The following is a 12,333-nucleotide window of genomic DNA, read 5'->3' on the forward strand; positions in this document are numbered from 1 at the left end:
AAAGAAAAAGACAAACATGTTACCTTTCAAAAAGTTCATTTATTATCCAAAGATATAATTACATAACTTATTATTATCACTAAAAGTATTAAATCTACATATTTGAAGGCACAACATCTTAACACAAAAATGCAGAAAAATTAAACAAGCAGTAAATAAGGAAAAAGCTGGCTAACTAAAGAAAATACTTAACTAAATTTATTTACAAAATTCAGGCTCCGCATCCGCTCCATTCTAATAAGAAACGAAAAAAAAATTAGTCAATTATTAATAATGTAAGTTAACAATGATATGATTAATTCTTGTTGACCGTTGTTGAAACGGTTTTGAACTTAATCTAAATATAACGAATATCAGAAAATAACACAATTATCTACCAGTTAAAAATATGTGATGATAATTTAATTAAAAGAAAAATGGCACTAGCTGAGGAAAATATTAGGAACATATTTCGGCCAGAAGAGATAATTAATCATCTTTCTGTCATACCGACTGCATAACTTGCTTAACACAATCAGTAACAAACTTATCTTTGTCATTAACAAGAGCCCCGAGAGACCATTCCAGGTTATCTAATGCTTCCTCAGAAAATTTGTGCCCAATAAGATTAGTTATAACATTAACATTACCACTGAAACCGTTTGCGACCAAACCGGGTGGAACATACAAATTCACATCGCTGATTTTACCCCCCTCCACCACCATCGTGACCTTTAAATCATCCGGCACATCCTGACTTATCAAATGCTCCGGGACCGTAAACGAGCGACTGATTGTAAACTTTGGGGTTTTCCCGAAACGCCATTCCCAACCTTGCAAATTGTCCCGAATCTCCTCAATCCCTAAACAGACCATTCAAAACCGACCCTCACCAACCACTCAACTACAAACCTGGGAACCACTTCTCGGTGGGGTTCACCATTTGGAAGCCCTTTTGCTGGTTGGCCAACTCCATCCCGCCGTCTTTGACCGATAAAGCATGGGTGCGCAAGTACTCCCAACCCATCACTTTGTACAAAGCCGGAACCTTGATCTTCGGGTTTTCCTCACACAAGTTGAGGATCTTCGATTTGGTGGATTTTGTTGCGTTCGTTTCGATGCCCACGTCCAAGCGCTGCAGGGCCTCACTCAGGTGCACCTTGTTGGTGTTCACCAAAAGGGTGCAGTGGTGGTAGGCGCTAGGACACCCCAATTTCGCCGCAGTGCCGGAAACCTGACTAGTCAAGGAAATACACCCAAAAGAATTTTTTGAAAAAATCCGATCTCAAATTACACTTTTTTTCTTATCCTGAAAATGTTTTTTTTCTAATTTGGTATACTTGGTTATTATTTAATAACTCTTTTGATTATGTAAAATGACATCTAAAAAATAAAAAACTATCTCAACCCTAATATTGAAAAAGTAATTTAGAATTTTTTTTCTAAGACTTAATGTTGTTTGATCAGGAATCAATATACGCTTAAAAGTGGCGCACAAATTGAGAAGCATGCAGACTTCAAGTTGAAAAAGTTCTCGAATTAAAAAATTTAAAGCTAACAAAATGTTTTGCAATGCGTCAAAATGATTAATTTCACAAAAATGATTTTGTATAATTTGTCAAAGTATTCAGTTTTTTGTGTAATGTTTATCAAACGATATGTAAACAGTTGAGTTTTACGAAATTATAATTAAATTCGTGTTTAGCAGACAATTGCCATGTGTGGCAGTATTTTAAAATAAATTGTTATGTAATAAAAAATGACAAGGGGGGTCAAAAGGCGCATTAGCACTGAATGGCCGTATGTAAATGTTGCGTTGTGCAAGTGTTTTTATGAATTCATTTATCAATTTATGTTAACCAGTTTTAAGTGGTCTCGTTATCACGGTTTTCCAAAGGATACTTTGCAATTGCGTAAAGTAAGGTCATCTCTGGGACTGATCTGTAGTTTGAGTCCGTACTCCCTGAAAAGGGCTCTGGTGATGACTTCAAGGTTGTACTTCCTGTTGTAGTGATTCCTGGAGGTGAAGAAGGTCATATTGAGGTTGCCTTGGTCGTGGAAGACCGTGCCTCCGCCGCTGTTGCGTCTAGCGAGTGGGACCCCTTGTTCGGTGATAGAACTGAGACTTGGAACGTTGGCTTCAAGCCATGGGTTTTGGTGTCTGCCGATAACGACGCAGGGGTCGTTTTGCCAGAGCATTAAGACATGGTGGTTGGTAAAATCGAAATTTCGGTACAACCAATCCTCGAGGGCTAAATTAGTGAAAATGTCTTTGGATTGCGAGATAAATACTGATTTTTTAATGTCTTTTTCTTGGACTGGGGTGGAATAAGCGCGAGCGAAACGCGAGAGAATCGCACTCATAACGAATTTGCGTTGCACTAGTGCCATTTTGGGACGCGGTTTAAATGTTGTGCCCTGAATGTCTCTAACAGGTTGCTTCGTATCGCATAAAAACGTTTTTATGGGACGCTGTCAGGGCGATGAGGTACTCGTGGACGGTGATGGTTTGGTGCAGCCACTTCCAGGTTTGGTGCAAGGCGTTGAGACGAACTCGAAGACCAAGACAATCTTTAGTAGTACTCAGCATTCCTCCCTTTGCTGCCAGGATGAAGAAAAAAAAATTGATGAGCGGTTAGGGGCGAATTACTCAGATTTGCACTCCTAAATCAAAGCAACGGGGGGTTAACACACACACGATTGAGGTTAGGTTGACTGGGCTTAAAGCACTCAACTGAAACTGCTGCTGACTTTACCGTTCTATATAAACCGGGCTCTTGGGGTCATTTATCTTCACAGGGGTCATGTTTTATCGAAAGACAAAGAAAAACAAGTCCCAGATTAATTCCTATCCTTTCGTTTGTTACCATGTGATAGACACTTTACGTAAAATCGGCAAACTCGCTTATCGCCCGATTTTTCTCGTTATTCACTGTCCAAGTCGTGATCGGTGACTTTTGTCACAGTTTTAACTCTGACCACCGCTCAATATGCAGGTTAAAAATAGGACGAATTTTTGCAACCTAATAGGTGTAATTCACCCAAACCTGACAAGGTTCATCCAAAGATCAACAAACTTATTATCTACATTATCTACATTAACGCGAAATAACTTATCACTTACCATTAATTCCAGACAGATTTTAACATAAATGAATCCGCTCCAGTGTATGGAATTACGGCCCTGACACGAACACAAAACAATCAAATCTAGAACAATTCAATTCCAGTATTTATAATGACAGCAGACGACCTTTGCAATCATTGCTAATGACAAAATCATTCATTTGCCATTTGTTTCGTATTTTTATTTTCGAATTTCCTGTTGATATTGTTTATATTTGTCCCTCGCCCCACCCCGACCTAAAAAGGGTCACTTCGACCAGTGGCGGAGCAAACAGCCGAATTCACGGGATCTTCGGTTTATGACAAGCAGAAATTTTATCATTTTTAACACATTCCGATGCGTATATTCATACCTTACATTCATTGTTTACAACGCAGTTTATTACAAAATTAACATGATTTGTTTTAAACTAAAGGTCACATTTTTTCGTTTTTGTGACACATTTTGCAAATTTTACTAAATGCTACTAATTAGAAGAAAATTATAAAACGTCGATAGAAAATTTTCCAGTCTTGATTAATTTCAAAAGGTCATACACTATCTACTCGTATCTAGGTATATACACTTCGTGCCGTTTTAATCGCCACAACGTCGAAACTGTTTTTTAAGAAGTAGGTTACAAATTTTTGACTTGAGTGGCAGAATGGCGATTAAAATGGCACGACGTATATACGTAATGTTTTTTCTATATGAAATAGTGGCAATGGTGGAGTGTTTTGGCTCTAAATTTGTCCTGTTGTTAGATGGATTTTTGTTTTACACAGAAATCAAATACTCGTCTTGAGTTGTGACCTATTTTACCTTGCGACGTTGTCAGTGTGACGATTAAAATAGCACGAGATTTAATTACGATTTGAGCAAATAGACATTAAATTGCAAATTGCAAGAATTAAGTTAATTATTAAAAATAGTAACAACAAACTATAAAATTATTTTTACACTTCCGGGTCCTAAAAATGAAAATACTAATTAAATCTTGGACTTTTTTTATTTTTAGGTATTTAATTTATAGTTTGACACTAGCGCATTGTTTAAATAATACAAAAAACATTTAATGGTATGACTTAGATAAAATTGTGCTTTAAGTAACTTTTTGACTTTTGTAAGTTTTACTATGTTAAGAATTTATGGGTGTCTCAATTATTTTTGGTCTACTTTAATTGAGCAAATGAAAATTTCATTTTTTTTAATTTGGCATTTTTAAATTAAAGTTTAATTCCACGCCACTGCTTTCAGGATTTATGAAATCCAGCAGGTTTAGATTTTCCACTTTTATATAAATACGTGAAATACAATTAAAATAATAATGAGCATTCTTGTATCATTGTAATCCATTAATAGAAAATATAATAAAAAGACACAGATTTTGTGTTATGAATAGTAGTTTTGTATGGAAGTTGCGTATTATGGAAAGTTGCACTTGTCAGTTGTAAAACATGTGCGCTGTGCGCACGCACGTGAGTCACAATTAATTTGACATTTTTCCTGTAATAGTTAACAATAATATTATTGACGAAGTAGTAAAATGATTTTCTGAGTGTTGTTTTCACCTGTACTTGACTCAGCAGGAAATAAGTGTCCCATTGAATGTCAGGTCTAATCGCCAGTTGTAAAAATGTGCACAGATGAGGACATTCTTTGGTATCACGGAAAATTGTCACGGGAGGCTGCTGAAAACCTGTTAAAAGAAGGTAAGTCTTTGAGACATTCTCTGAGGGCGATTGTCTATTTTCGGAATGAAATTTCCTTATAGAGGGACGTCCCGATGGGAGTTTTTTAGTGCGTGAGAGTAATTCCTCAACGGGCGATTTTGTGCTATCAGTTCTTCACAACAATGATGTTAGTCATTTTCAAATCCGTAGACACGTTGAAGATGCGTTTTTTTCAATAGGTAAGGTTGTTTAGTACTTATAGAGAATGAGGGCAAACTTTTGCTTGGGTTAGATGAAAATACTAAAATCCACGGCCTTGAGAGTTTGATAGAGCACTATGTAAACACAAAGGGAATTCTCTCAGAGGGTTTGTCGTTGACTGTTCCTGTTAAAGGGGAAGCACCTCCTGATTACTCACGTAGATACGGCCGTATGAACAATTTATTACATCGGGCTACAAGAGAAGGAAATTACAAAATCGTTTCTGAAATCCTAAAGCCTGGTTATAGTAGACACGAAGCTAAGAATCAGTACGGACAAACGGCTGTGCATTTAGCCAGCATGAATGGCAAGGACGACATCCTTAGAAAACTTATAGATTACGGTGCTAGCGTTAATTTACGAGACACTGCCGGATATACTCCTCTTCATGTAAGATTCATTTAGTAATATTCACATTACGGTAACAAAAACATTCTAGTATGCTTGCCAAAACAATTTTCCAAGTACTGTAAGACTCTTGGTTCAAGTTGCCAACGCTAATATCCAATCAAGGAACACCGAAACTGGAGCTGTTCCTCTACATGAAGCTGCCAGTCGGGGCCACAAAGAAGTGGTCAAAGAATTATTAAGCTTAAATGCTCCAGTCAATCCTAGAGATAAGGACAATCAATTGCCATCGCATCTCGCTAGGAAAAATGGTTTTATAGAATGTGCCGAAATTTTAGAAAACTACCAATGTCCAGCACCAAAAACGCATAGGAGTTTTTGGTATCATGGGACTTTAGACCGACATGAAGCTGAAACTACCATTAAACAATTTAGTACGAAAGATGGCACGTTTTTAGTCAGATGGAGCGATCGGAACAAAGAACGTGTCCTGACTCTTATAAACGAATCATTGTTTTATAATTACATCATCAGAAAACAGGCAAGTGATTTTTATGTAACAAAGAAACTGGACTATTATGGTAACTTGCTTCTTACATAGCGATGACAAACAAGATTTCTCACTTAATTAAGTAATTTTTTTAGGATGACTATTTATTTATTGACAATGGGCCCTACTTAGAATCCCTTGAGCATATCATTGAATATTATAGTTTTATTCCTGACGGTTTGCCAACAGTGTTACAAACTCCTGTACCTCCTAAACCTAAGCCCCCGGTTCCTGAAGTAAGTTGTAATATCTTGTTGTAGAGCTCCACTAATGGTTGTTTTAGTGTACTACAATACCGAGACAAAAGAAGAAAAACCTTAAACCCCAACAAGAAATAATAAATTTAACCGAATCTCAGTCGCTTAAATGTTTTCCTAGTCAATTTCAAAATATCCATTTTACAACAAATTTTTCGAATAACAATAATTATACAACGAATGACAACGAAGAAGACTATATACCGTTGGAAAGGTTAAAAATGGGTAATGTTATTGGGGAAGGCGAGTTCGGTTCGGTGTATAAAGGTACTTATATAAAGAGAAACGGAGAAGAAATCAACGTTGCTATAAAAACAGTCAGACATGAACAAATCGAAACAAGTAATGCTATTTTAAAAGAAGCTCACGTTATGATGAAATTAAATCACCACTGTGTCGTTAAATTAATTGGGCTTTCGAAAGGACGCCCTCTGTTGATGGTGCAAGAACTAGTTGCACTAGGATCAATGTTAAATTATATTATAATAAATAAGGACCGTATTAACCCAAACTATGAATTCAAGATTTGGGCCGCTCAGATAGCTTGCGGTAAGTTTTTTTCAATGATTTCAAATCCCATGTAATTAATAATAGTAATTATGATTAATGCAATTTTGGGAATTTAGTAAGTATCAAATTAATGACCTAATCGGCGACTAATCTATCATTGCTTTATCAGGGATGAATTATTTAGAAGAACAAAGATTTATTCATAGGGATTTGGCCGCAAGGAATATCCTTCTAGCCTCCCAACATCAGGCAAAAATTAGCGATTTTGGTTTATCTAGAGCTTTGGGCACTGATCATGAATATTACAGGTCAGTTTCAAGTTTTTTTAATCCCCCGATTTTGAGATTTTTTTAGAGCTTTGGAAGGCGGAAAATGGCCACTGAAGTGGTACGCCCCTGAATCTTATAACTACGGGCAGTTTTCCCATAAAAGTGATGTTTGGAGTTTTGGTGTAACCATCTGGGAAATGTATAGTTTCGGTGACGTGCCTTATGGCGAATTAAAAGGGTCTGATGTAAGTTTAAATGACAAAATTGTGCACAGTTCTAATGTTTTTCCAGGCTATCAAAATTATCGAAGATGGAGAAAGGTTGAAACAACCTGAAGCCTGCCCTGACCGAATTTATGAAATTATGAGGAAGTGTTGGGAGTACGAAGCTGAAAATAGACCGACTTTCAAGGAGTTGCTGGAGTTTTTTTCATCTGATACGGAATACATGAATATAAGGGAATTGCTACCCAATGCCAATTTGGCTTGATTTTTATGTGCCAATAATTTTTTTAATGTTTGACATACTCATAAGTGCAATATAGTATATATTACACTATAAATTATTACGTTTTATTTGATTTTATTCATTCCACTTTGTACATAATCAGTGATAAATAAAAGTATTTTGAGAAGTATCACAGTTTTATTTACAGCAGGCTAGAGAGATTAAAAGTTTGCTTGGTTTTTCCTAAACAGAACTGGAGTTGACTCAGATAAATTCCATTCGCGCAGGGGTAAATTTTGCCGCTCTTCTGTTCCAACACCTCGACTAAGTCGACTGTGTATCCGACTAATCGTACCACTTCTTCGCAAATTCTCATCGCCGTAGTCATAACTAACGTAAGTGGATTCTTCTGATTCCTTCTTTTTCCGGGAAAAAACACTGAGTATGTATGATATCAAAACACCAACAGCAATTCCATAAATAAATGGAAACAAAATTGATAACACTGGTGACAAGTCGACGATTTCCTGTAACAGGCTTTTCTTATCAGCAGGAACGTTATTGCAAGTCTCGTTTGTTGTTGTTTGATTGTCATTTTGTATCTCCTGACCATCGTCATAAATCCATGAATTTTTTTCGTCTTCCGGTTCGGCTAAATTAACCATTCTTTGAAACTTCTCCGAGTCGACAACTTTCGATGTGCATGGATCTGTGTACCTTATTCCTTTCTGGGTGCAATATTTCGCCAAATTTCTCGTGACACCATCACAGGCCAAGGAATTGTTGTCAGCATTAAGGATTTGCAAATTCCGCAAAGGCTCAAATGTCGCGATATAGAGGTGGATCAAATAATTCTCAGACACGTCCAAGATTTCCAGATATGTGATTTGACTAAATGAATCCGGACTTATGTAAGATATGCGGCACAGGCTCAAGTCTAGTCGCTGAAAGCAAAAAAATGTGTATTGTCATGTCTAAAACTGAGTGACTTACTTTAAGTGACTTTGAGGCGAAAATTGGGCCACTGTTGAGTATACTAAAGCTGTTTCCTCTTAAATACAATTCTTCTAAAGCTGTCATATCCCTAAACCAGGCTGGGGTTATGTATTGTACACTATTGTACGATAAATCTAATGTCTTTAAGTCACTCAGTCCTTTGAAAGCTTTCATTTCAATGTGACCCACTATATTATGAGACAGGTTTAGTAATTTTAGATTTGTGAGTTTTTCCTCCTTCAAAGATAATTTAGAGTAACTAAACAGAAAAAAAGGAATATAATTACCTTAAACACATTTTTCTTAAGCCAACTTATTCTATTATAGGATAGGTCTAGAATTTGCGTTTGTGTCGGTATATTTGACTCTATTCCTGCTAAATTTCCGTTTGTGCAAGTGGCGCGTCTTAAAGTTTCGAAAGTATCGCATTTACAATGTTGCGGACACTTAATTTCGATTTGTTTGCTTAATGTTTTTGGTAGTAAAATATAGAAAAAAATATACGAAAAAAATTGCATTTTGTTACCACCCACCTACATTTCACTGTTATAATCAAAACTGACGAATTCTGATTAGATAAAGAGATAGTGCGGCGGTTTGTTGCAATTGTTTGTATTTGGTGATAAGCTGATAAGCCATTTTATGATTTTCTCTAAGGTAAGTGTGGGCGGTATCAGAGATGGCGCTGGGGCGAGTAAATAGAATAATAGGTGCTTTATTATGACACTGACACTTATTTAATATTTATTGTTCTTAGTAACATCATTAAATTTAGGTGACAGTAAATGTACTTAATTACTTATAATAAATATGCTATCACAATAAGTTTCTGTAAATTTTATGAAATATTCACAATATTGACGAACTTTGGCGGGTCAAACCCTTACAAGAATATAACACATGCATTTTTCTAAGTAACAGTTCTAAAATTTTAGAATTTCAAGTCAAACTTATAACAATTGAGTAACGTTAGGTTTATAAAACTAATTTAGGTAAAAAACTGATAAAGCCGCATAATTCCAAGTGGTGTTCTTGTACGAACGATTTTTGTGCTGCGGTCGTTAGCGAAGAAGAAGATTTTATTTACATTTAATGTATAATGTTATTTAAATAAATGTGAGCACGCTATTCGGATTTAATACTGATGCTTACAGTAGAAACACCAAAATCATGTTTTAGGTAACAATAAAACACCAAAATTTCGTATTAGCACAAAATAGTCTTTTCTAAGTAACTACAACCACTAAATATAAATGGCCCCAAAATTAGCCACGTTAGCTTTTCTTATGTACAGTTTTCGTGCAGGTTTACTCTACTTTTTTCTATTAATTACAATTTAGCACAACAATATTAAAATTTGGCGTATAAAGTTGTAAAGTTTACAACTACAGTAACAAATTAGGTACGTAATGAGATGTATAATGAGATAGGTTGAGTATTTTTAACATTAATATATGTACAGGCTGTTCGAGGAAATCCGGGGTTGACTTTCAAAATATAGAATGGACAACACATACGATCACAATACAGTGTCTAAAGTTTCTAAAGATTTAAGAACATGTTCATCTCTAGAGCACCACTGCACCAATTCTTCGATGGTGACGACGCCATCCTTATTCGTGTCTATTAGCTGGAAAGAAAATAAAAAGTCGCTTTGAGCGCTTTTTGTACGACTTATCACTTACATGAAATATTTTTTCTACGTGTTCCTTAGCTGAGGTTTCGTTAACACTTGGATGCGTCGCTCTCCCTAGCATTTCATAAATGCTCGAAACAACGTCCACCATCTCAGTTTTGGTGATGAGCCCATCACCATTCAAATCATACAATCCGAACACCCACTGGAGCTTCTCCTGGACGCTACCTCTGGACACCTTGGACAATATGTTAAGAAAATCCTGGAAAATTACCCGAAACAAAAGAGCGTTTATTAATAGATCCGCCACAGTTTGACCCCGCGTTACAAGAAATAAATAAACAATGGTCTGCAAAACGATAAATCTTGGACTTTGCTCAAGAAGGTCAAAAATATTTTTACAAACATCAAGATAAAGCACACGATTCTTTTCAAATCGGAAAAATATGAATGTCGGGCACTCGATTGCAATTATTGATAACATAATCCGTAGATGTGATTTGAATACATAATTGACGTAAGTTGCCACAGGTGTTCAAAACGACGGTATCGTGTGTTGCTAAATATTCAGGAGCAAGTTGGCGTGCCTGCAACAGGTTTTGTTTGCCTGTTTGAGTGCTCATAAACAGGACCGTAGTTCATATCACGCAGTTCAAACAAAATATAGAAATCCCGTATTGATTGAAACATGCATGGACGTAAAATTTAAAAAAGTAAATCATTACTCCGTAATTTACCGGAATGTTCTAGTATCCTTGATGATGGAAAAGAATGACAATCATTATTTATACTTAATAATTGCTAATTTTTCCGCGAACTATCGATTGTGACTTATCAATTTTATAACAACTTCAATAATTCTGCAACGCAAAATTAAGACGGAAGTCGCATTTTTTACCACAATAATGAAGCTATTTTACGGCAATTCGAATGGGACCACCAATGCAATAATTCACATATTAAATCACATACTATACAAATAGTTTTCAAATTCAGAATATTGTTTTGACACTCACTTGAAACTTGAAATACAGAATTTTGAGCTAAGATGGAAGTGTTTTTTCAAATTGTATGAAAATGTTTGTAATTATTTTGTATGATTTTTCCTAATTTTTCCGCGAACTATCGATTGTGACTTATCAATTTTATAACAACTTCGATAATTCTGCAACGCAAAATTAAGACGGAAGTCGCATTTTCTACCACAATAATGAAGCTATTTTAGGGCAATTCGAATGGGACCACCAAAGCATTCATTAACATATTAAATCACATACTATACAAATAGTTTTCAAATTCAGAATATTGCTTTGACACTCACTTGAAACTTGAAATACAGAATTTTGGGCCAAGATGGAAGTGTTTTTTCAAATTGTATGAAAATGTTTGTAATTATTTTGTATATTTTTTAATCTAAAAATTAATTAAAAATATAAAATCAACTTCAGATTGTGTGAAAAAAATCCCATTTAAAATCTTTGAAGCTTGATATTTATTATTACGCACTGTAGTCCTGTTAGCCAGCTGATCTATTAAACAAAAAAGTGATAGGAATGATACGTATATTTTAGGTTACACCTTTCTAAGGTTCGATACTTTTATGAGCTTTGAGCTACACGAGTCGATTCTTTGTAGTCTTCTCATTCCTTTGATGTTTTCAAGCTTTCCATGCTGTTTCTACTTGAATAAAAACCAAGTTACATATTTAGTACTTACCTTTAATTACGAAATCAATTTGTTTAATTAATTTTAATTAAAGCACAATTAAAAGGAATGAAGCTCCATTTGAAGCAATAGGAGTTTTTGCCCTAAAAACCTGCTTCGTGAGTTTAGCAACTTTTTTCTCCTAAAAGTTTAATATCGAATGGAATGGTCTAACACACTCTATGTTTTAGACATAAAGTTTTTCCTATACAAGCCTTCAAATCCAGGAAGCAATATTTTAATCAGTCTGAGATTTTTTAAGTATGAGCAAGTTGTTTGTACGTAAATATGTTTTGATATTCGATAACGTTGACGTAATTATTGTATCAAAAAAAAAAAAAAACTTACGAATAATTGATAAAATTGGGTCGAGACAATCCAGCAATGTATTGTTTCTAATGGTGAAGCAAACAAGTTTATAATTGCTCGAATTTGATATTTTCATGTTCAATGGAGCGTTTAAAAAGCATCAGTATCTGATTTTTTCACATGAAGGGTTGAGTTTTCTTATTAGTATCTGGAATTATTACCTCAGCAGAAAAGATGGGGTGCTATAAAGCGATTCACGCACGCAACTGCTCTTTCAGCAGAATTTAT

The 12,333-nt window shown here is 35.3% G+C and overlaps 4 protein-coding genes across 5 annotated transcripts in view; 1 reads left to right on the plus strand and 3 right to left on the minus strand.

Moving 5' to 3' along the window:
- Nucleotides 1-19: 19 nt before the first annotated feature.
- On the minus strand, nt 20-2,520 carry LOC123006743 (lipoyltransferase 1, mitochondrial). Its single transcript, XM_044401464.1, has 3 exons — nt 1,882-2,520; nt 892-1,213; nt 20-842 (listed from the first exon to the last, which is right to left on the minus strand). Exons 1-3 carry the CDS (start codon nt 2,368-2,370, stop codon nt 484-486), a joined length of 1,170 nt encoding a protein of 389 aa, XP_044257399.1. The 5' UTR covers nt 2,371-2,520; the 3' UTR covers nt 20-483.
- Nucleotides 2,521-4,541: 2,021 nt separating this feature from the next.
- Nucleotides 4,542-7,587, plus strand: LOC123006318 (tyrosine-protein kinase Shark). The gene is made up of 9 exons (XM_044400722.1): nt 4,542-4,797; nt 4,860-4,997; nt 5,051-5,409; nt 5,459-5,908; nt 6,013-6,153; nt 6,201-6,723; nt 6,854-6,992; nt 7,039-7,198; nt 7,245-7,587. Exons 1-9 carry the CDS (start codon nt 4,722-4,724, stop codon nt 7,440-7,442), a joined length of 2,184 nt encoding a protein of 727 aa, XP_044256657.1. The 5' UTR covers nt 4,542-4,721; the 3' UTR covers nt 7,443-7,587.
- On the minus strand, nt 7,526-9,006 carry LOC123006319 (chondroadherin-like protein). The gene is made up of 3 exons (XM_044400723.1): nt 8,684-9,006; nt 8,394-8,633; nt 7,526-8,344 (listed from the first exon to the last, which is right to left on the minus strand). Exons 1-3 carry the CDS (start codon nt 8,912-8,914, stop codon nt 7,622-7,624), a joined length of 1,194 nt encoding a protein of 397 aa, XP_044256658.1. The 5' UTR covers nt 8,915-9,006; the 3' UTR covers nt 7,526-7,621.
- Nucleotides 9,007-9,114: 108 nt separating this feature from the next.
- Nucleotides 9,115-12,333, minus strand: part of LOC123006320 (Kv channel-interacting protein 4-like) — a 53,493-nt gene continuing 50,274 nt past the window's right edge. For both annotated transcript variants that reach the window (XM_044400724.1, XM_044400725.1), the window contains exons 5-6: nt 10,082-10,294; nt 9,115-10,026 (exon numbers count right to left, since the gene is read on the minus strand). In XM_044400724.1, the coding sequence (XP_044256659.1) occupies nt 9,916-10,026; nt 10,082-10,294 (324 nt within the window). In that variant the 3' untranslated portion in view covers nt 9,115-9,915. The remainder of the gene's footprint in view (nt 10,027-10,081; nt 10,295-12,333) is intronic.

Source organism: Tribolium madens, unplaced genomic scaffold (assembly GCF_015345945.1).
Source record: "Tribolium madens isolate multiple individuals breed KSU strain unplaced genomic scaffold, Tmad_KSU_1.1 Scaffold_2;HRSCAF=44;Tcas5.2_LGX, whole genome shotgun sequence".
Taxonomy (NCBI): Eukaryota; Metazoa; Arthropoda; class Insecta; order Coleoptera; family Tenebrionidae; genus Tribolium; species Tribolium madens.

Bases quoted from the DNA above. Each gene is read 5' to 3' on its own strand.
- LOC123006743 (XM_044401464.1), bottom strand. From the start codon at position 2,370: ATGGCACTAGTGCAACGCAAATTCGTTATGAGTGCGATTCTCTCGCGT. The intron at 1,214-1,881 runs GTATCCTTTGGA...TTGACTAGTCAG, and splicing joins TTACTTTACGCAATTGCAAA to GTTTCCGGCACTGCGGCGAA. The intron at 843-891 runs GTTTGTAGTTGA...TGGTCTGTTTAG, and splicing joins CACCGAGAAGTGGTTCCCAG to GGATTGAGGAGATTCGGGAC.
- LOC123006318 (XM_044400722.1), top strand. From the start codon at position 4,722: ATGTGCACAGATGAGGACATTCTTTGGTATCACGGAAAATTGTCACGG. The intron at 5,410-5,458 runs GTAAGATTCATT...AAAACATTCTAG, and splicing joins CCGGATATACTCCTCTTCAT to TATGCTTGCCAAAACAATTT. The intron at 6,724-6,853 runs GTAAGTTTTTTT...TTGCTTTATCAG, and splicing joins GGCCGCTCAGATAGCTTGCG to GGATGAATTATTTAGAAGAA.
- LOC123006319 (XM_044400723.1), bottom strand. From the start codon at position 8,914: ATGCAATTTTTTTCGTATATTTTTTTCTATATTTTACTACCAAAAACA. The intron at 8,634-8,683 runs GTAATTATATTC...TTATCTTTGAAG, and splicing joins TTAAGAAAAATGTGTTTAAG to GAGGAAAAACTCACAAATCT. The intron at 8,345-8,393 runs GTAAGTCACTCA...TTTTGCTTTCAG, and splicing joins TCGCCTCAAAGTCACTTAAA to CGACTAGACTTGAGCCTGTG.